Here is a 23130-nt window from a genome sequence, read left to right on the forward strand (position 1 = left end):
TGGAAATTACTATTTGTCAGCCCTGGTCTGTTTCTTTTTTGTTTTTCCACTTCATTGCTATTCTTATTTACTTGCCTCCGTGCTCTGGCAAAAGCAGTATTGTCTTCATGCTAATAACAGCTGAGGTGAAGAAGCCAAACAAAAGGAGAAATATGAGCTTGAGAAAAAAACTTTTTCTTTCCGCAGTCTCTCTAGGTGCCCTGGAAACTTTTTGCATAATGGGATTTTGTCAGCAGTGAGACTCTAGCTGTCAGTCAAAAGTGAATTGAGCTCCATCAACACAAACTGCTGCCATTCATCATCCCCATCTCCAGGGGTTACACTTGATCGACAGTCACATGGGATATCGCTGCCTCAGCATCAGTCTTCCCCCGTGGTCCGGTCTCATTAGTCATTTTAATAAGCTCTTTTCTACTGATGTGAGCAGGCTGCAGGGTCAGCGTGATGGAGGGTTTCAAACAGATAATATTAACCTAAAGTTGGCCTAAAAATGATTTCATCATTTCCTAAATAATGAAGCAGAAAGGATGTGTGGAGGAAGAAGGGAGAACGAGTGCATGCAGGTACCTGTCTGGTTTATCTGTGCGGTATAAGGCTTTGTTAAATCCATCCAGTAGAGTTGCATGTGTCTGCAGGATGATGATGTTGTAGATTACCACGGCGACCAGCATCACCACCATCTTCAGCTCGTAGTTGATCCTCAAGAACACGGAGCATGACACCAAGCCCAGTATACAGCAGTAGATAAAGTACTGAAAGAGAGTAAAGGAACATCAACAACAGATGACCCAATATGGCATGTGCTGTGTGACTGATAAGTTATATTGCATACTTTGATAAAAATGTGGGATACTTTTAGTTTTGTGAGGCCCAAATGCTGCCTTAAAGGGAGCACAGCTAAAACAGCTCGTTTCTGATAGACAATGAACTGAGGGGCTGCACCAAGGCTCACCTGTTCTACTAGAGTCCAAGAAAAGATACAGAGCTGGACACGAACACAACACAACACAACACAACACAACACAACACAACACAACACAACACAGAGACACAGATGTCTCATTTTGCTTGTTTAGATGTCATTTTAGATGGCCGCAGTACTTTCTCTGCAGGTCATGTTGCTGACCTCTCACTGCTGTACTTACTGGCAGGTAAAACTTGTTTTTGCCTGTGTTGTCCACCATGTAGTCCAGCTGGCTGTTATTGGTTAGATTCACAGTTGGCAGGATGTCATCCACAGGTCCTCCAGGATCCTCCACAAAAAACTAACAAAACCAAAAGAGATCCAAGCAGAATACACAGAAAATAAAACATGTCAGGCGTTGACATTTCGTCAATGTCATTGTCAATACAAATCCATATAAAAATATCAATCAACAAATACATCAGTTTTTTTCTAAATTAGTTTCTGTCAGTCACATCACATGGGTCTCTAGCCTTTCTAAAGCTCTTTCCAAGGTTTTCTTTGGTCACTGGCTGCTTTTTCACTCCAGTCCGGTGCCAGACCATTTTCAGAGGGATGTGTTTGAGCACTTAACACTGACCAGTGAATCACTCAAGCATAAAAACGTGCCAAACTCAAGAAATGAAGCTCTATTTTCTCTACACATAACTGACAACTGAGCAAAGAACCAATTTAATTTGTATCTTTAGGCACTATGTTTTTAGCAGCCTGTCACAAAAACACATAATTTGTTCCCATTACTTTAGCTGAATCTATGAATATGGCAATGCCAAAGGTTACACACATTTTGACAGGAATAAAATAGCATTTTACCACGAAAAAGGTGATTCCAAAAAAAGATACTGATAACAACTTTGATTGCTATTTGAAGCTATTCATTTTTAAAGAAACTCTCTTATGATGAGAAATAGAACCAAGCCCACAAACCTGATTATGATTATAAATGGATTAGATTACTGTAACTTGAAGTAAGCTACATTTTTAACCAAAGATCTGTGTAATACTTTGCTATGGTATGACACCTGCATACCTCAACATCATGCACGAATTGAGTCCAGAGATGCACAAAAATAAGACTATTAGTTTATGAAAGTTCCTTTAGAAAATAAAGGCAAAGCCTCCAGTTTCATAAGTATATGTGAACATATCTGATGTATGAGCATCACATTCTGAAACATCTCCATTCTTCGTTATAGGCGTGAATCTGGATCAGTTCCAAGAGTTAATCTCTAATTCGGTGAAACATTGTAGCCTTGGGAGTGAATTTCCTGTTTCCATCATTGAACAGAAGTCATTCTAAGAGAAACATTTCAAGCTTTTGAAATATTCTTTTACACTTTGGCAGTAAAATTCTTTAAAGATTTCACCTTTATCGTTATTGTATAACATACATGTGTAATGCGCATATTCTGTGACACATTTCACGCCTGTTTCCTGCTGCATGCCAAATGATGCTGTTCACACTGACAGCGTGTCTATTTAACATTTGAAAGAAATCCCCCATTTAATCACCATAAGCAGGGACTCTCATGCTTGACCTGGACAACATATTGTATGGAAAACCACAACGCTAAAAAAATACAACCATCGCTTTTGGGAGAAAAACCTCAGCAGTGGTACAATTGACCTCCACAGCTGCTGTGGTGTAATCAAGTGGGTAAAAATAGAATAGAAACAGTAAATAATGAATGTGTATTTTTGATCTTGTGTATTTCTTCTACAATTTTCAAAGGAACAGCAGCTGACTGACACAGGCTGAATGCACTAACTAAAGGGAAATTCCTGAAATAGTCCAGTTTTGTGTGGAACAGTACAAACCCAGATTTTAATGACGGTCCCTGTTTTTTTGCAGAAAGTGTGCACCAGTGATATAAAACAGCAAGTTTTTTGTGTGTGCCACGGGAACTGTATTCTTGCTCTCTAATTACTCACATTGCCTGCAGCTACATGACATTTAGCTGCCAGGAGTTGAAGGTTTCAGGTGTAATTTGGGGGAGAAAAAGCTATTCTTCACAGACTTGTTTTATGTTATTTTTATTTCTTTGTGCATTACTCCTGTGTGGGTTGTTTTGGGCCATCGTAACAGTGTGAAAGGCTCACGTGTATATATATATTTGTGTACTCACATTTTAATGTTTGTGTACAGTGATGTGAAAAAGTCTTGTGAAACCCCAGTTTCTTAATGTTTTGCTAGGAAACTTTATTGAGACATGTGCAAACATACATGGAAATGAAGCTCATGGGTAAGTTCAATAAGGAAGATCTGTGATCAGTCATCTGCCTGCTTTCATTGGTCTTCGGCTGCTTTTCTGTTGACATTATGTACCGCGTTCCCACGCTGTCAATCTAAATAATGACATCATTACTCTATTCCAATCATCTTCTCGCCTGCCTACTTTGAGCCTATCAGCCTCCACTTTGTGTTCAGACTTTCTTTCTCTGAGACTTTCTTCACCACCACTAGTGTCTAGACTCTGGGAGGTCCTGTCCTAAATCCTATCACCGTTGGGATTCTGTTCTAACATGTTGGGTTGGAGTCTAATTACTAAATACATTAATTTCTATCTCAATACATCATGTCAAATTCTTTCAAGTGATCTCTCTGTTATTGAAATACAGGTTATAGTTTAGACAAGTCTAACAAGCTTATTGACATGAGTTGTGGATCAGGACCCTGAATGCAGACTTAGCATAGGCAGGTGAGATGGAAATTAAAGCATACCTTTATTGAATGGCAGCTGAAACAGTCTAAAAATAAAGGGTAACAAATTTAGGGGAAGAAAGGAGAGCAGGAACAGAACTAACTGAAAATGCTTAAGAAGGGAAAACCAAACTAAAAGTGACTGAAAATATTACAAGTGTAAATAACAGGATCTAAGGCAGACTGGACACACCCTGCGAGGGGTAAAGAGATTTACTGATAAAAGAGAAAGGCCTGATTGGGCTCATATGCACACACAGTAGGGAATAATGGGAACTAGAGGCAGCTGTAGGGAACACACAGGTGCAGACAAACGGGGGAAACAAGACTCGGGGAAAGAAAACTGAACAGCCACATGAGACAGAGAGTACCAAAATAACACAGGAAATGACCAAACATGAGAACACCTAACACAGACGGAGACTTAACAATAAGAAAACACCAGGACATACAAGGACTGGACTGAAAGGGAGTGAAAAAGCATCCAGTGTTCAAAGAAAAATGTCAAAGATTTACAGTAAAGTCTTATTCCTTGGAAGGAAACCTCAGAGAGTGCCAACCTCTGCCATGCTCTGGGCAGTATAGTGCTGCCTTTTGTGCATACTCATTTTGTTTTCGTTGTCCCTTCTAAACATAATTTAAGACATTTGTAGTGCAGTAAAAACACATTTTTGGGTCAACTTGAAAGAATGGCTGGTGTGACATGTAAAAGTGAGGTCAGAGGTCAAACGTGACATGATATTTGGATGCAGACTTTAATGCATTACTTTAATGGAATAATTCCCATAATGAGTATCGTATCCTAAATGTTGCCAACACAAACAAAGGCAGAAGAGTTTTAATCACAGTTTTAAAAATTAAAGGCATTTTATCAAAGTTTGGCCTTATTTGACCTTGAAGACGAGGTCAAAGGTTCAAAGTGATGTGATATTTAGAATCCCCACATATTCACATTCCCTATATGCCCATATGTTGTCAATACAAACAATGGCAGTAAGAAACATAGTTTTAAATAGCTCTGTGTCGTATTATTATCACTCTGACCTTCGGATCAATCTATTGACCTTGAAGAAGAGGTTAGTGATCAAATGTGACATGATATTTAAGATACCATATTGTAAGATACTTTAGATATGTTGATCAATTGTTCAATTTTCAACCACTAAATCATTAAGTTGACCTTGAAGACCTTGGTGGGGGATGACTTTGGGTTGGCTTATGTTTATGTTACGCACGATTGTCTTTCAGGAATGACCATTAAGGTTCAGTTTATGCTCTGTGGGCACCATTTCCCTCTTCGAAACAATCTGGGTATTCATAGAATCCATTATGTCGACCACATGATCAGGTTCACCAGTTTCCTTAAAACACCTTTCCACAGGAAGGGCATTAACCTCATTTCAAAACCTCTGATTGCTCTTAGAGAAGTATTCCTGTTTCTCCCACTTATAAGTTTTAAACTTCCATTGATCTACTTGCCTTTTAAGGTGTAAGGACATTTTTCTGACCTTTGATTTTGAGACAAGACTTGTATCTGGATTACTGAAGAAAATTCAATGTAGTTATAAAGTTCCCCAAAAGCTTCATTTATAAAAACACACACTGGTAAACGTCAGTTGTAGCAAGTGGTTAAAATTATTGTTACTATTAAGAAGGTTTGATTGCAACCCCGTGGCAACTGTTTTTCTCCTGTTCTGTCTGCAGCACTGATTTATTTCAACTTGACATAGTCTGCAGTGCACAAAAAACAACATAAAAATGTTAACCTCTGACCTCAAGGTCAGGAAATCTTGTAAATCCGATAACTTGAGAACGAGGCGACATAGGAGTTTCAAACTAGGTACATCTACTAGGAGGCTGAGTTGAAGTCACCGGTGAGACTTGTGAGATTCCCGGGCTTCGTCTTTGCCTGTTTTTGTTTTGTTGTTTTTGTTTGTGCTGCGTCACATTTCTGTGATAAATAAGTGGCTGCTGCCCTAAAAAACAAAGAAATGCTTGACAGGGGCTGAGGCAGTAACTTGGGGGGGGGGGGGGGGGGGGGGGGGGGGGCTTAGCTAACGGTCAGCATGTTGTCTTGCACTTCGTCTGTTGGCTCCACGGGGGAACCTAAAGAAACTATTTTAGTAACGGAGATGATTTCTTCTTTTGTCACAAGGATGCTGAAATGTGAACGAGATGACAAAAACTTTGTGTACATAATACCGATTTCATGTAACATTTGGCATTAATCATCGTTATAAGCTATGTTTTTCTTTTTTTAAATGTATTATTGTTATTTTCCTCTAATGAAATGCCTTTTTTTCTTTTCTATTTTTTGAAAATTCAAAATTCACCAAATGGCCAAAGTGTAAAATACTGATATACATTGTACATAAAGAAAAATACGAGAGCAAATAATGAACACGGAGGCGATCGGAAGCGCTCACAGTTGGCAGTTAAGTTGATGCTGAATTTAACTTAGCAATTATCTATGCATTCTTTTGATCTGGAGAAATGGAAAGTCATGAAAAGCCTTGCATGCTCTGGGATGGCTGAGAGAGAGAGAGAGAGAGAGAGAGAGCGAGACTGTATGTATTGAACAGAAATATTTTTTATTTTATTTATTCTATTTTATAAAAGGTATATACTGATTTTTATTAGTTGGGGCAAGTAAAGTCTCATGGCTGTCATCGTCTCAGTCCCCGGTTAAGTCACAACGCTACAACAAGCTCCGCTTTGCAGAACACAGCAGGTTATGGCCTATATCTTCACCTTGTACAGTGTACCGAGAGCTGGGAGTCCACTGCTCCGTCTGAACCGCTGACCGGAGGGTGAGGAGGAAGATTGTAGCAGCAGTGGACTCCTTGCATCTCTTGTCAGTCTTGCACATAAACACACACACACACACACACACACACACACACACACACACACACACACACACACACACACACACACACACACACATATATACACTATCCATTTCCCACTGATGGATGTGTCTGCTTCCGTTTGCTGCTCACTGATTTGTACACTTTATCAATGTAACCAATTGTGAGAATAAACAGCATTATAAAAAAAAAAAAGTTAAAGTTTAAGCCAGTATTGGTGCAGTCTATTCAAACCAAATCATATAAATATCCGCTGTGCTACTGCAGCTTTTATCAGAAAATGCACGGCACAGTTATCTGACGCTTCAGCAGCACTTCCAAGAACCAGCAGTCAAACCACATTCACAACATTTAAAACTGGCTTCTCACCATGTTAAAGACAGCCATGACCAGCACGAGAGCAGTGGTCGTCATGGTGAGGACCAATCGCAGCCAGGGGTTATTGGTGACGATGATGCGAGAAGAAGTCGGAAACCATGTAAGAGAGCAGAAGGACCCCTTCCTTCCCTGCTGTGGCTACAAAGAAACAGAGGGAATGACATGAAGGTGAGGAAACAGGGAGTGGGAGTGCTAAACAGAAACACTGCTTTCCTCTGGGGATTAATTAAAAATGATACTGTAAGCTGGAAAACAGTATATTTAAAACATGACATTTATTTTATTTATATACAGTCCAGGGTAGATGATTCCTAAGGCATAAAGATATAGCTACAGCAAGCACATGGCACAAGTTCAAGAAGGTCATTCATTCCCATGTGGTGTCTTGTGATATAGGAATAATTAGTGTGCGGAATTCAAAGAAAACAGAAAGATCTCTGAACTGGAAAAGTTGCATGCTACACATCCATCTGTTGTTAATATGAAGGTAATGCTGGCAGCAGGACCATCTTTGGACTCTCTTTTACTTAGAAGGCTGAGCAGTGTATTAAATTTGCATATGTGGTAGAATGTAATATACAGTAGAGCAGTGGTCCCCAACCTTTTTTGCGCCACGGACCGGTTTATGTCCGACAGTATTTTCAAGGACCGGTCTTTAAGGTGTCACGAATAAATATAACAAAATATAACAAAATAAAACCAGTACCGGTACCCAAAAAAAAGAGATTTATTCATAACACACTGGAAACCGAGTTAACGATAAAAACGATAAAAAATCACGATGAAACCCTGAAAACCATAAATTTCACGGCCAAGCCTCAACTATCGCGGCCCGGTACCAAATGACTCACGGACCGGTACTGGTCCAAGGCCCAGGGGTTGGACCCCGGCAGTAGAGTGCAGTAATACTGTAATATACGGTAATATGCAATGTAAATATATTATGAGACAAGTAAACAGGAGGCAAGACTCACAGACATCTTAATGCATGCAAAAAACAACTAAATGGTATTAATAATGAGTTTTACCAGTGACCTGAGCTAAATGATAAACAGCAATAGATCCAAACATATGGGATTTGATTTTATAGTCAGAACTTATTGGTCAATTCAGTTCTATCTGTATAGCACCATATCACAACAACGGTCACCTCAAGGTGCATAATACTGTCTGGTAAAGACATTACAATAATACAGAGAAATCCCAACAATCAGACAAACACAAGAGCAAGAACTTGGCGACAGTGGAAAGAAAAACTCCCTTTAAACAATAAGAAACCTCTGGCACAAGCAGGCTCAGGCAGACGCACACATCTACCACGAACAGTTGGGGATGGGGGAGAGAGAAAGACCTCCTTATCTGGAGATGTGTTATGATTCCTCTGATAAAGGCTCCCTTTGCCAGATCCCTCACTGAGGCCAGTGTTGCCTTCACACATACTCATTCATGCTGTTCTAACACTATCACCTTCTAGGTTGGTGCATTTCAAACTGTGGCAGTTTTGGAACAGATGTGTGTAAATTAGAGGCCGACTGGACACCAGCCTGTTCCAATCACCGGCTTATTGATCAGTGCATGTCTAATAATAAGTTTAGATGCAGTAAAGGCCTTTGAAAGACTTCTATCCACTCTGCTCTGGCACACAGTACATTAGAGGGTTATGCAAGCAGAGCCTGGAGTGCCCACTAATGACCAACTGTCATCCCCATGTACATACACAGGGAATAATGCTGCCATTGGCTACGTTGGGCTTGCTTTTACATGCAACGAAAGCTCTACTAAGGCTTCGTTTTCAAATGGCAACCCCAAACCTGATTCGTAACAAGAGCAGAAAACCAATCAGTTGGTTTATTTCTTTAGAACAAGCAGAAACTAGCATTAATATTAGGATAAGCTACAAAAAGAGAGAGGTCTAGCAGTTTTATTAAATAGTTAAGAGGATTAATAATGATCCTTAATCAGCGTGGCTAGATATGGAATTATTTAACCCAGGTAGGATACTATTAAGTCTATTCTTTGCCCTATAGACCCAAGAAAAATCAAGACTGATGTGGATAATAACATAATAATTTGAACTTCTCAACAAGCCTGGCAGGGGAAAAAGAAAGCTACTCAAGAACATTGTCCTCCCTGGCTGCCATACAGAGTAACATTGATTTCTCTGAGGCCTGTTCAGATGGAGGATTCAATACCAGGAGGAGAGAGGGGGATTTTGACAATGGGGCATCTGTTTGACAAAGCAGTGATGCTTATACTAGAATAAATCCAACACAATTATCGTCTCCTCTTAAGAAAAAAACCCCCCCAACTTTTCAGGTCTTTTCAAATTGTAGCTTTTGTCAGAGAAACATTATTTTGTGCTTTTTCTGTGCTCAATTTAACCACACTACTATAGTTCCGTGTCCTCGGGACACTTTCAGCATATATCAAATGATACATTTAAGCTGACAAATAAAAGAAATTTGGCAATTTACCTCAGGCAGATATATGATCTAAAGTAAGTTATATAAGTGTATATTAGCTTGCCGGCTAGTTTCTGATTTGTCACCCTTCCGGACGGTATGTTCACACATGCTTTGTTTTGTGTCCTTGTATTTTGCGACACTACAGCAGTGACAAACAAACAAAAAAAACACCTACTCTGGCTGAAATGGTGAGCTTAGCTCATCTGACTTGAAAAGACATTTTCCAAGAAATGTGTTTGATCACAATAACCGTGTAATGCACTCTTTCACAGATGAATGGAACATGTCCTTTAGCTATTATATGCCCCATTAATAATGACTTACACAAACCCAACCGGGCGCACGGAACCAAAGCACACAGAGCATGCAAGGTTTCTCATTAGTCACATGCGTGACCACTGCAGCTTTAACTGGGAACATATTGACTGTTAAAATCATGGTTAGTGCAAACTCATCAAACTTAAGCTCTCCTTATTTTTCCTTTTTGAATATCTAGGTCAGGAGAGACCCACAGTTATTGATATCTCCCCACTAACTAGAAGTGACCCACGTCTATTGTGTGATAATACTCTCTAGAGAAAGGAGGACAAGGAAATGGGTTCTTAAGGGAGAAACCATTATTGATTGTCCATAAATCCTGTGTCAACTTCTTGTGGCTGACTGAAAACAATACCCAAACCAATACTTATGTTGGAAAGCTAGCTGTAGCAGGGAATTCATGCATGCGCTAATTTATGAAGGAGAACAAAAGAGTGGATTAGCTCGTATACTCCTCACATGTAATGATAGCAGCTGTTCCTCTGCTGAACATCTGTTAATCTTTTCTCATAATCAACCATCTCTCAAGTATAAAGGATCTAATTACACTGTTATTTATAGAGATACATTTTATGTAGGAGGTAGTAAGTGCAAAAAACATTGTCGTTTTACTGTATATATAAAACATAGTTACGTGTGGGTAGGACCAGGCTGGTTAATTCCTCGTGGCACTAATTCAATCAGTTGCTGGAAACATTCCTCTGAGAGTTTAGCCCATATTGACATGATAGCATCACACAGCTGCTGCAGATTTGTCAGCTGTACATTCATGAGCAGAATGTCCTGTTCCACTAATTCCCAAAGGAATCTGTTAAACCGAAAGACCGTTTGAGTACAATGCACTTATTGCCATGTTGAAGAAACCAATTTGAGATGATATGAGCTTTGAGACATGGTGCGTTACTCTGCTGGGAGGAGTCATTGGTCAGTAACAATACTCAGTCAATGCTCAGTGTGCCAAGAAAATCCCCCACACCACTACACTACCAACAGCCTGAACCACTGATACAAGGTAGGATGGATCCAAGCTATCATGTTGTTTATGACAAATTTGACCCTACTATCTGAATCTCACAGCACAAATCAGGACTCATCAGACCAGACGGGCTTCAAGGTTTGATATCTTGTGTATTCAGAGATACTCTTCTGCATATCTTGGTTGTAATGAGTGGTTATTTGAGTTACTATTTCCTTCCTCTGACCTCTGGCACAAGCAAATCATTTTTCAGCAGTCCGTCTTGACCATGTCTACAAGCCTAAGCGCACTGAGTTGCTGCCATTTGATTGACATATTCAGGATTTGTGTTAATGAGAAGCTGAACTGGGGTACCTAATCAAAGTTGGCTCGTAAATTTATATAGCATAGTTAGAGCTTTACACCAAACATCAACCTCTGGCCAATGTTGAGATCCCAAAAGCTGCAATTCCTTAAATGGCCACTTGGGGCTAACTGTAAAAGTGAGCTCATACCCACAGACTCTCACCACAACTTCAGCTATGAAATGAACAAGTTCACAGTCTGATTGGTCCCTATTTGAACTTTTAAACCGAACATGTTCTGAGGTACAGCCTGTCCAAGAAGTTTGCCGTACACTAAAAACAAGTCTAGTATTTATTAGTGTTATTGAGCACTTTTTAGAAGGCATGCATAGTTTAAGAATGAAGCATTTTAACCCAGCTTGCTAATAACCTACCACACCACCCAACTGTCATCTGAAAATGGGTATTTCTGGCTCCACAAAAATATAAATAGTAGCTTCAAGTTGTAGGGTTGAGAAACCAATGGTAAAACCACTGTGTTCATCATTTACATACAGTCTATGATTCTGGTGGAGCGTTATCAGGTACCACTAGCAAACTAGGTTAATAAGACACATCGCGAAGCTGTATTGACGCCATATACAGACAGCGATACTGGCTAATTAGTGCTAAGTAACAGACTAATGACATACTAGAAGTTAACTCATCAAAACTGGGGCACAGACTTATTAAACAGGCCATCTTAGGGTTATGTTGTGCATATGTTTATTAAAACTGGGGTTTCTTTGAGTCTGCACATGCTTTTCTGTGTGTATTTGAACCTACCAGAATGTGACCAGCGAAGCAAAGGAGCAGGATCAAAGCCAATAACAGGAATGCCATCCCAAAGGAGATCCCGAGCACAGCAGTTCTGCAACACACACACAGACACACACACATTACTCTTTAGTCTCTTGGCACCTCTCAGCCTTTTAAAGTGCCATCCAGGCCAATAAATATCACAGAACTTTTAATGTACTCTGCCTCAGACCTGCAGTTCGTTTACACTAAGGCAGAATAACATGGATCGTGTGGCTCAAAAACAGGTTTGCTCATGTTTCAGTTTTCCTGTGGAGTAACACGGTAACGGCTGATTTAAGGACGCCTGCCATAAAACTGATGATGTCACGTCTAAAATGTGCGACGCGATGCTGCAGCAAACAGAGCAAAGGTAAAGAGGGTGAGACGGCTGAATTAGAAAATCAATGGCCTCTCAGATGCTGAATTACACTTTTGGCTCCCAGAAGCAGTAAATTAGCATGACCGCGAATCTCTCTCTCCCCGCTATTAAAGAGACGCCACACTTTGATTCACCTGATCTATAATCACTAGCAGACACGCTGCCCTTTCATCTCCATCGCCTTTTTTAACATTCCGCCTCTTGCTCCCCTGCCTCTTTCATTTCAGCGCGGTGCCCGTTGATGAGACAGCTGGCGTCAAATGGCTTTTTCACATCAGCCCTGCTGTCACAGCTGGAGTTCGCGTAAACCCTGTAAGACTGGCACAGACTTACTTGGGCAAGACGAGGACCTGCACTATGAATATACAGGAGAATATGAGGCAGGCGCAGGTGACGTAGTACTTGAAGGCAGGTAATGTGGTGGATCTGTACTGCAGAGAGAAGATCGAGACCATGAGTGCAGAAATCAGAGTCAGAACGAGCACTAAACATGCATTGCAAACAAGTTAGAATTGTTCATGTGTGAAAAAAATGATAGTGCTTAACATTTACCATGTAATTGCTGTGAATTCAGGGTTCAACTTTCAGCACCTACAAGTTTATACTGGTTTCTAATGATACTCTAAATTTAGGTAGCGTAAAACAAAAGAAGTAACAACAATCAGTTTTAATGGAAAGGACACTCTAGCTATAGTGTACTAGTGTAATATAGTGGTAATCTCCAAATGATGAGACGAGCATGGAAATTTGAAGTCAGAGGTGTAGTATAGAATATTTAGTGGACACCCCTGTGTTCTATAAGCCTTATATAGCCTGCATAACAACTTCTTTTCCACCGATACCCACACAGTTGCATTGATTTGTTTCTCCCAGCGAGCGATGCCGGCTGTTGTTTTGTATGCGGTCGCCTACCTCTTTCTCCAGGGCTTTGTTGTGAAAGAACAATGAGATCCTCTGGATGTCTTCAGACTTCAGCCACTGTCTGGAGACAACAAGTGAGACAAAGTCCAGAAGTCATTCCCCGGATGACTAATGGTCGCTGTATCCTCAGTGAGAGATAAAATCAGCTGGCGCGGAAAAACAATATTACACGTCACAATGTGCCAACGGCTATGTATAGAACAATAATGCACGTCCCAACCACATAACAGCTGAAGAGTGTGTGAGCTTCGGTTTTACAACTCATCCATTTTGATATTGCTGAGGTCAGAAGTTAGGGGTGCAGCCCACTTCCTTTATTTCCCAAGGGGTGGGCACAGTGGATGGGTCCGCATGTTTGATTTGGCACAGTTTTACGCTGGATGTCCTTCCTGATTCAGCCCTCCTGGGCGAGGTATGACCAGCACTAAGAGTACACCAGCTCATGACTCCCCTGAGGCCGGATTTGTGTCTCCTCTGAGTCTTGAACTGAGGATCTTTCACCTGTACGGTGAATGTAGTGACAACTACACAATTGTGTACTACTATGGGAAAAGAACTCCATTTATAAAGAGCTTTTCTATCCCTGTGATACACCAGAGCCACTTTCACCAACTGCACACACATGTATACAGCGCTGGAGAACATGCTGAAGACAGGGTTCATTTTTGAGAATGACTCTCTGAGGACACTCTGAGGACACCCACTCCACTTCTCGAGAATACACATAGGGTATTTTTTTCCACACGGAGCAAAGTACATTTGGATAGCTTTGTTTTCCCTTCAAGAAGAAAAATTAATTTTTGTATTTACTCAGGTTATCTTTGAGCAAAAACAAAGAAATTGGGAAAAGGAAAATACTTTTTCACTGCACTGTATTATACAGTATTTCTATTGTTATACCTCTCATGGGAGGGTCTTTTTACTTGCTTGAAACAATATCCCAAAGGTGCTTTTTCTTATAAATGCTTACTTTACTTTAGATTTATCTGCTTAGTGCTGTAATCGTCTCCTTTTTCCTTCATCATATATTACTTAAAATTATTCATCAGTGCATTAAAGACTGCTTCATCATATTTAAATCATAAAACATGACTAAAAAAAACAGACCTTCATCTGCATCTGTCACTTCGGCCCTGAATCCGATGACGTTCTTTGACTGCAGACTGACTTCAGAAATGTGAAGCAGAACTAGATAATGCAGCGGACACAGCGCTTACTTACTTTTGTGAGTTAATGCCGTCAATGGTGCGAATCATCCGTTCATTGAGTTCTTCTTCAAACCTCCTCCTCTGGGATTTGGACCTGGGTTTAAAGTGAGTGACAGAAAGAACTGATACATAAGCAGGATAAAAGTGGTTCTGTGTAACTGCTTGAATAAACTGTCCTGAGGGCGGAGCGATCACGTGTCATAAATATGCCGCTTGCTAACCTTTCTCGTCTCATCTGGAAGTGGTACTGGCCCATCGGAACGTCCTGAAAGAAGAATCGGACCATGAGTAAGTCATATCTGAACCTTTGTGTTCGCATCTGAGAAAGAGCAACACTCACTCTGGTGTTGATTTTGCCGTTGTCTGTGGTCATGCTGTCTCGATGGTGGAGATTGGCGAAAGGTTTGGCAGCTCCCCAGGACTCCAGGTATCGGGTCATCCTGACTGATGCTCTCATCTTCCCGCTGTCCAGAGAGGGACGAGAGCGTACGCCTAGCAGCGGGCTGTGCCTGTCGGTCTGGGAAAAGCATCGGGAACAGAGAAAAACAGACCTCAGAATGAGTGGACGCTAGAGCAGGGCCAGCAGGGTAGTCCTCGTCACTTTGATTGGTTATGCATGTCAACAGTCAAGGCTGCTGTGGATATTTTACTGCAAATATCCAATATTAGCATCAGGTCCAGAGTAAAAACCTCATTGTTGTACTCTCACTGCAATGGTGTAGTGTTCAAAATGGTAAAAGAGGACATTCAAACCCCATAATAGTAAAAAGCTAGCACGCGAAAGGACAGCTGACTGTGATCCATCAGTTGTGCCTGTGTAATCCAGACTTTGACACATAAAATGTGCTCAAACCGAGTGGGTGTGAAGTGAAAAGGACCGGCTGCTTTGAGAACAGTGGTCATTTGACAGCTCTTGGTGTCTCCGACCTGCCCGTCAATCTTTTTGAGCTACTTAAACACTTTCAGTCAAGAATAATGCATCTCTATCTCTCTCTGTCTGTTTTTTTTAAATCCAAATTTTGTGATGAGTGCTTTTTCCCTGACAAAAAAACGTACCACTTTAGCACCGCCCGAAACGCTGACAATCTGGGAGGATGACAAATGCCACATCTCTGGTGGTATATTTTAATTACTCACAAAGACAGGTATTGCGAGGGACTAAACATGCGCACACATGCTTGTGACGACCACACCGCACACACACACACACACACACACACACACACACACACACACACACGGTCCACGATGACTGTGTTCATTTCCTGAGGGTGTACCCAAACAGCTCTGACAGTGACAATCAATGAAAGCGAAGGCAGGGATGACACCTCTTGTGATCGATGCTCCACGTTCGGCCTTGATCCATTTTAAGGCTCCTTGAACATGACAGAGACCTGCAGCCTTTTCACAATATCTGATAGGAAATCAAAAAGCCATCTCTAATAAATAATAAGGGCTACAGAGTGGCATCTTGAGAGACACTCGTGTAAGATCATAACACTACTGTATTTTGTAAGAAGGTAAGTACCACAGTTTAAACACCCAGAGGCTTGGGTTAGGTCTAAAACTGCTGTTTTTGTAATTACTGTAGCGCTGCATTCAGCAAAAGTAATTTAGGTCTCTCTACTCAAGTGTCACTCTGCATTTATAAATAGGATACTAGGAGAAAATAATGAAAAAAAACTTTCATAAAAAAATCTAAGAAATCAACACGATGAGTGCCAATCTCCCATAAAATGTACCAATCTACTGGAGAGAACAGAGGGTGCTGGTGAACATTTACGCTTTTTGCATGAATATAACATAAACTCTGAACCCTGAATACAAGTCTAAAGACTGGACACAGGCTAAACAAAAGCACGAGAGAGGCAGGAGAGCACAATCCTCCACCAAGGCAGCTCACTCTGTGGGTAGTGTTTATTTTGAAAGGAATGGTGTTGTACTTCTTATAGAAACTTTTGTAGAAGTAGTTAATGGATAATAGGTATTGATTTCTACATTCAGCTGGAATATTGGTGGATTTCCTCACGCAAGCTCTGTGCGAACCTTCAGGTTTGACTCAGCCGTTCCAAAACATTAACTTTCTTTGGTGGGCCAGCGTGTGTCCCGCTCACGAGCTGCATGAGCTGGTTTCTGCTGGGATTCGGTTCACAAATCGATGTTCTGATATTGCGCTTTAGAGTTCGCTGGTGTAATTTAAAAGTTAGTGGCTCCATCAGTGAAGTTGAGCCGTCCCTACTTAGGTGGAATGAAAGACTCAAACGGCTGAATGATGGAAAAGATCATCATAACAGTGACCTCACCAGCAACTCAGCTGGTAGGAAAACATGAGGAAGGACCAGGGCTCCTCACTTCCTGTTTGAGAAATGAGTAGCTCAAAAGGTTTAAAAATGTTTTCCACATGAGCGTGGAAAGTTCACCAGTGAACTAGCTTCAAAGTCGTGCATGACGAGTGAATTGGGCCCTGTGTAGACGCAGCTTTGGGGGCAACAAATTAAAGTGTAAGAAATGTTAGAATTCTGCATGAAGTGAGCACAACATGAAGTCTGAATTTAGGGGGGTCACCCAGTGGGGGGCCTTGGATGTTTTTACACACTAACACCCTTCAGGGTATTTGTATCTCTGGCAGGAAGTGAACCAATCGACCTTTTGCTTGCCAAACAAACTTGCTAACAGTGTCCTGTACATTAAAAAATAGGGCTGCTGTAATCCCATACGAGTATTTGTAATGTAAAATACAATCCAGCATTTTATACTGAATTCTTATTTCTTATTTTAAGCACAAAAACTCTCCAAGTTTGTTTTTTTCTCAGGTTTGCAGACCAAGTCATCAGACATCTGAATGCCGTTCCAGCAGCTAATGACTGCAAAAAGCCTGACCGAGTTTGAAGTTAGTCTTGGTCAGGCAGCTCAGATTAGTTCAGAGCTGAGTTACTGAAGTGTGACCAGTTAATGATGAAGAGAAATGCTTCAGGAATTTAAGTGGAGACTTTTACTCTCTGCTGCTCGGCATGACTCTCTGTTTGAGCCATCGGGAGCCTCTTGAGCACCGTGTATAAATACTGACAGGCGGAGTGCATTGCTCCATTAATGAAACTGCAGCAGTCGAGATTCCAGATTGCACCGGCTTCACTCCAAACTGAAAATCTATGATCTTGCATGCAAATTTGCCAGATTTTTATTGAGCTGAAGACGCCAGCAGATAAAGATGAAACCATCGAAAGCATGCTCTCAGGGTTTGGTGAAACGTTCTTTGAATTCACTGGAGTGAGTGTTAGTGTCGTGCAGGAAAAATAAGACATTGTTTTTCTCATGCAGAAAAAAATAAAGCTAAAGATTCTTGGTAAAGCTCTAAATAGAAGAAGAAAACACACAAGCATATTTGATTTGAAAAGATGTGGGGAGAAACACAAAAGCCAAATTTCTTTTGATAACACATGCCGGCGTTGCACCGAGAACTGAGCCCGGTGCAGACAGTGAGCAGAAGATGCCTGGAGTAGGGATATTTTGGGGAGTGGGTGTGATGTAGCCAAGTTATGGGGGGGGGGGGATTAGGAAGGAAGACTGTTAAGCACGGGTTTTCATTTGCCAAGCTAAAAACTCTGAGCCCAGTCTGAATGCCAGCAGCATATTCTATACAGAAATAGTCTCAACACAGTTCACAGAGGAGGCCGATCTCTTAAATGCCCTTAATCAGCCCTCCATGCCCTGTGTGGACAGGAGGAGCCGTGCGGTGTCACAAACCACTTGCAATGCCTCGAGCTTCCAGACTAACCCGGCTCGTACTCAAATGTTGTCATTTGATAACAAACTGTGGGCGCACTGCATTATTTTCCTCTTCTTGACATTGCCAGTATTGACTAGCTGCTCGCTTTAGCAGGATGAAGAGGGGATGATGTATTTCAGTGCATTTTTCGTGTCAGCCTGACCAGCATCCAAATGATTATGAAGCAGCGGCATTGTCCATGGTGTTGAAAATAGATTTCCCATGTGTTTGTGGACTGCCTCTTTACATCTACAAGAAGTTACATAAAAGCTTAAGTCATTACCCAAAATATATAAAATGTAAGTAGATACTGTGGTCAAGGTTTGACGGGTTTGATCAATAAAAGAGATTTTTTAGAAATCAGGGAATCAGTGGCTTTCCTAGATAAATCTCCTTTCTGGTGGAATTTTTTTGATAAATTACTGTAAAAGTTTTGTTTTTTTATTTTTTACCCCAACTACAGACGTATCCTGTCACAGCTTTGTTGCTCCAGCTGTCTGCCAGCAGCAGAAGATACACCCAAGCCGAGCTTGATATGAAACAGGTATACTGTCTTTGGCCATTTAGCAGTTTCCCTATGACTGATCAGCTGGCTCTAGTAGTGGCTATATAGTTTTCTCACTAGCCTAGTAGTCAAAGCATTACTCCATCACAGCAGCGTTCGATACTGTTGACCATAATATCCTATTAGAGCGATTAGAACATGCTGTAGGTATTACAGGGACTGTGCTGCAGTGGTTTGTATCATATCTATCTAATAGACTCCAGTTTGTTCATGTAAATGGAGAGTCCTCTTCACACACTGAGGTTAATTATGGAGTTCCACAGGGTTCAGTGCTAGGACCAATTCTGTTTACATTATACATGCTTCCCTTAGGCAGCATCATTAGAAGACATAGCATACATTTTCACTGCTATGCAGATGACACCCAGCTCTATCTGTCCATGAAGCCAGATAACACACACCAATTAGTTAAACTGCAGGAATGTCTTAAAGACATAAAGACCTGGATGGCCGCTAACTTTCTGCTTCTTAATTCAGATAAAACTGAGGTTATTGTACTCGGCCCTGAAAATCTTAGAAATATGGCATCTAAGCAGATTCTTACCCTGGATGGCATTACCTTGGCCTCCAGTAACGCTGTGAGGAACCTTGGAGTCATTTTTGACCAGGATATGTCCTTCAATGCACATATTAAACAAATATGTAAGACTGCGTTCTTCCATTTGTGCAACATCTCTAAAATTAGAAATATCCTGTCTCAGAGTGACGCTGAAAAACTAGTTCATGCATTTATTACTTCCAGGCTGGACGACTGTAATTCATTATTATCAGGATGTCCAAAAAACCCACTGAAAAGCCTTCAGCTAATCCAAAATGCTGCAGCAAGAGTCCTGACAGGGACTAGAAAGAGAGAGCATATTTCTCCTGTTTTGGCTTCCCTTCATTGGCTTCCTGTTAAATCCAGAATTGAATTCAAAATCCTGCTCCTCACATACAAGGTCTTAAATAATCAGGCCCCATCTTATCTTAATGACCTTGTAGTACCATATCACCCTATTAGAGCACTTCGCTCTCGCTCTGCAGGCCTACTTCTTGTTCCTAGAGTATTTAAAAGTAGAATGTTAGGGAGAGCTTTCAGTTTTCAGGCCCCTCTTCTGTGGAACCAGCTTCCAGTTTGGATTCGGGAGACAGACACTATTTCTACTTTCAAGATTAGGCTTAAAACTTTCCTTTTTGCTAAAGCATATAGTTAGGGCTGGACCAGGTGACCCTGAATCCTCCCTTAGTTATGCTGCAATAGACATAGGCTGCCGGGGGATTCCCATGATGCATTGAGTTTTTCCTTTCCAGTCACCTTTCTCGCTCACTATGTGTTAACAGACCTCTCTGCATTGAATCATATCTGTTATTAACCTCTGTCTCTCTTCCACAGCATGTCTTTATCCTGTCTTCCTTCTCTCACCCCAACCGGTCGCAGCAGATGGCCCCGCCCCTCCCTGAGCCTGGTTCTGCCGGAGGTTTCTTCCTGTTAAAAGGGAGTTTTTCCTTCCCACTGTCGCCAAAGTGCTTGCTCATAGGGGGTCATATGATTGTTGGGTTTTTCTCTGTATCTATGAAGCGCCTTGAGGTGACTTTTGTTGTGATTTGGCGCTATATAAATAAAATTGAATTGAATTGAAATGAAATGTAACATTCCAACTTCCCCCTTAGTGTGTTTGTTGGGCAGCTTAGATAATGTCACTTCAGAAAAGAATATCGCCCATATGGTTTTCACTGCCCTATGCATAGCCAAGAAAACTGTCCTCATGAACTGGAAAAATAAAAATAATCTTAATTCTAACCAATATAGAAATTATCTATTAGATTACATTAGTCTTGATACAGCCTCTGCCACCACATCAGATCAATTGCTCTGGGCTCCTTTGATCAGCTCCTTCACCTAGTGGGGGTGGGGGGTCATAGTTTGGTCCCACCTTCACTGTTGTGATTGGTGTGGGGGTAGGGACAGGCTTAGGGCGTCGGGGGGTTCCCCGGAGGCATTTTCCTTGGGGGGCTCAACCCGGGGTAGCGGTCATGTCCGGGTGGGGGCTCTTTTGGCTCTCGGGTGACTGTTTCCTCGCGGCTGCGTGCAGCGGGGCTAGGGGAGGGTCTGTGCTGACGGACGTGGGTTACTGACCTGGTAGCCTGGCTGCCCCTGGGTGGGTCCGGGATGGGCGTGAGGTTCTGGGGGCGCTCCGTCTCTGGGCTGGGGCCCAGGCCGGGCCTCGGGGGCTTGGGTCCTGGTTGGTGTGTTGCCAGGGTTGTGGGCGGATGGGTGCATGGGGGCCCAGCCCGGGAGCAGGGTGCCGCCGGTGCATCGAGCCACCTGGGCGGGCTCTTCAACTGGTGGGGAAGATTGTCACATCTTGCAGGAGCTTTCCTCTCCTCAGGGGCTCTCTCTGCAGGAGGGGGAGATACAGGAGAGGTGGAGGAAGATCTCAGCCTGGGTGTTTATTGTCTTATGTAGTCTGGAAGATGACTGGATGGTGGGGTGGGTGCAGTTTTCTCTGTGGTGGGGTTGGGTGGACTGTCCCGGGCTCTGTGGGGCCGGGAGGCGCTGCTGCGCTGGGCCCCGGTCTGGATGGGCCTGGGCCCCCTTTCCCTGGCGGGTCACGGAGTATGGGAGTGCCTACTGGGGTCAGCGGGGGAGCTGGCCCCAGGGAGGGGTCACCTGCCCCTCCCTTCCTTCCCTCCCCATCTCCAGCTGCCTCCCTCTTCCCGCTCCACCACAACCACTCACACATGCAGGGTGGTTGTCACCAGGGTGCAGAGGAGGCTACCCCCCCTCTGTCCCCTTCTGGCTGCCTCTGCCTCAATTTTATCCCACAACTTAGACATTCACATTACTCACACTCTCATTACACATACATATAGGATCTTGGGGGTGGGCATGATACACGGAGTCCAAATTACCATCAGGGTGTACACCCCACCCCTGGCGTCGTTGCCCACCTCTCAATTTTAAATACACGTAGTCATTGAGGGCCAGCAGGAGGGACCATGCGCTTACCTGCTGCTCTCTGGCAGGTAGCTCCATGCCCTCCTGGGTTTTAATTGCACCTTAGAACACACATGCATCAACACTACAATGAGCGGGTGGAGGGAGGTTTGGAGTCTTCTCTCACCCCCGTTCTCTGCGACCTGCTGGAGCGTGGGGGCTAGGAGGAGGAGTTGGCCGTCCGACTGCGGTCTGGAGTGTGGGGCCTTCCTGCTGCTGCGGAGTCGGGGCGGTCTGCCTCTCCCCACCGCAGGGAAAAGGGTAACACCACCTTGGTCTGGGTGCAGTTCCCCCCTCCAGGGGCAAGGGTACCTAGACCCGGTTTGTAGAGTACGCTTGGGGAGTGTGATCGTGTGTACAGCGTCTCTTTATGTCTGTCTCCACGTTGGTTGAGTGTGGAGTAAGTGCATATGAGAGCATGAGGGTGGGAATGGATGTTTGTATCTGTGTGTGTCTGTATTTCTGTGTCTATATGTCAGGTTGGGTGTCAGGCGCCACCTCTCTGGGGACATCTTAGGCCCTCCAAGGTTTGGAGGCCTATCTCCCCCCACCACCACTTCCCCTGCCGGTGGCGGACCCCCTCAGATATCGGTGCGTTGGTGGTTCTTTGTGTCCGGGGATGGGCGTCCAGGTACACACCGGCTCACTCCTTGGCGGCCGCTTATCGGGGCCTGGAGCCTGGGGCTCGCTCGGGCCACTTCGGAGGTGGGGTGCCCCCGGCCTCTCGGCCTGGGGCTCGGTCACTCAGGCACGGCTGGCTGCCGGCGGAGCTCACGGGCGCGTCACTGCAACTCCCCCTGGCTTCTGCTCCGCGGCTGCTGAGTGAGCCCTCATCTGGGACTCTCCTCAGCTCTTTCTGGGACAGTGGCGCGGCTGCCCCTCTGTTGGTCTTCCTTGGTCTCTTGTGTTCTGGGGGCCTCTGGATGTCTGGAGTTTTGATCTCCTCCATACCTGCTTCATGCCCTGGAGGACGGGGCTGTGCCCCCCCCCCCCCCACACCCTCTAGCAGATCATTACATGAAGGAACCTTTTAAAAAACAAGCGCGTCCATGCTCACAGGTGTACACACGGGTGATCACACCCACAAACTACACCCTTTTTGGCTCCTACCTCAAAGCACACTGTGTTCTGTTGATCTTATGTGCTGCACAATAATGTTTAACATTTAGTATTTACTGTCATATTCCCATATATCATTGTGATGTTGTTTATTCTATTACTCTTGTTCTCTTATGCTTGTTTTCTTTTTTCTTTCTCAGCAGGTGATCCAGGTGATTGATATATGCATATTTTTTTTCTTTTTTTTCCTGCTCATTCTGTTGGTTTTTGTCTTTTGCCCTTCTCCCCCGTCCCTATTCTCAGCTGTTTCTCTTTCCCTCTTTCTTTCTCCCCTTCTTTCCCCCAGTCAAGTCTGTCTCGTATTCAGTAAGTGAAAATAAAATAAACAATAAAAGGTGAATCAAATGGACCATTACGGCAAGGCTGGGATGGTCAATTTGGTAAAGTAAATCCGTTGGG

The 23130-nt window shown here is 42.9% G+C and overlaps 1 protein-coding gene across 2 annotated transcripts in view; it reads right to left on the reverse strand.

The window, feature by feature from the left end:
• adcy2b (adenylate cyclase 2b (brain)) overlaps positions 1–23130 on the reverse strand; it is a 74864-nt gene that overhangs the window by 11017 nt on the left and 40717 nt on the right. For both annotated transcript variants that reach the window (XM_080862472.1, XM_080862471.1), the window contains exons 10-18: positions 14645–14821; positions 14526–14569; positions 14318–14398; positions 13088–13157; positions 12509–12606; positions 11782–11866; positions 6905–7051; positions 1146–1265; positions 568–752 (exon numbers count right to left, since the gene is read on the reverse strand). In XM_080862472.1, coding sequence (XP_080718598.1) covers positions 568–752; positions 1146–1265; positions 6905–7051; positions 11782–11866; positions 12509–12606; positions 13088–13157; positions 14318–14398; positions 14526–14569; positions 14645–14821 — 1007 coding nt within the window. The remainder of the gene's footprint in view (positions 1–567; positions 753–1145; positions 1266–6904; positions 7052–11781; positions 11867–12508; positions 12607–13087; positions 13158–14317; positions 14399–14525; positions 14570–14644; positions 14822–23130) is intronic.

The sequence above is a fragment of the Rhamphochromis sp. 'chilingali' genome, assembly GCF_963969265.1.
Source record: "Rhamphochromis sp. 'chilingali' genome assembly, chromosome: 17".
Taxonomy (NCBI): Eukaryota; Metazoa; Chordata; class Actinopteri; order Cichliformes; family Cichlidae; genus Rhamphochromis; species Rhamphochromis sp. 'chilingali'.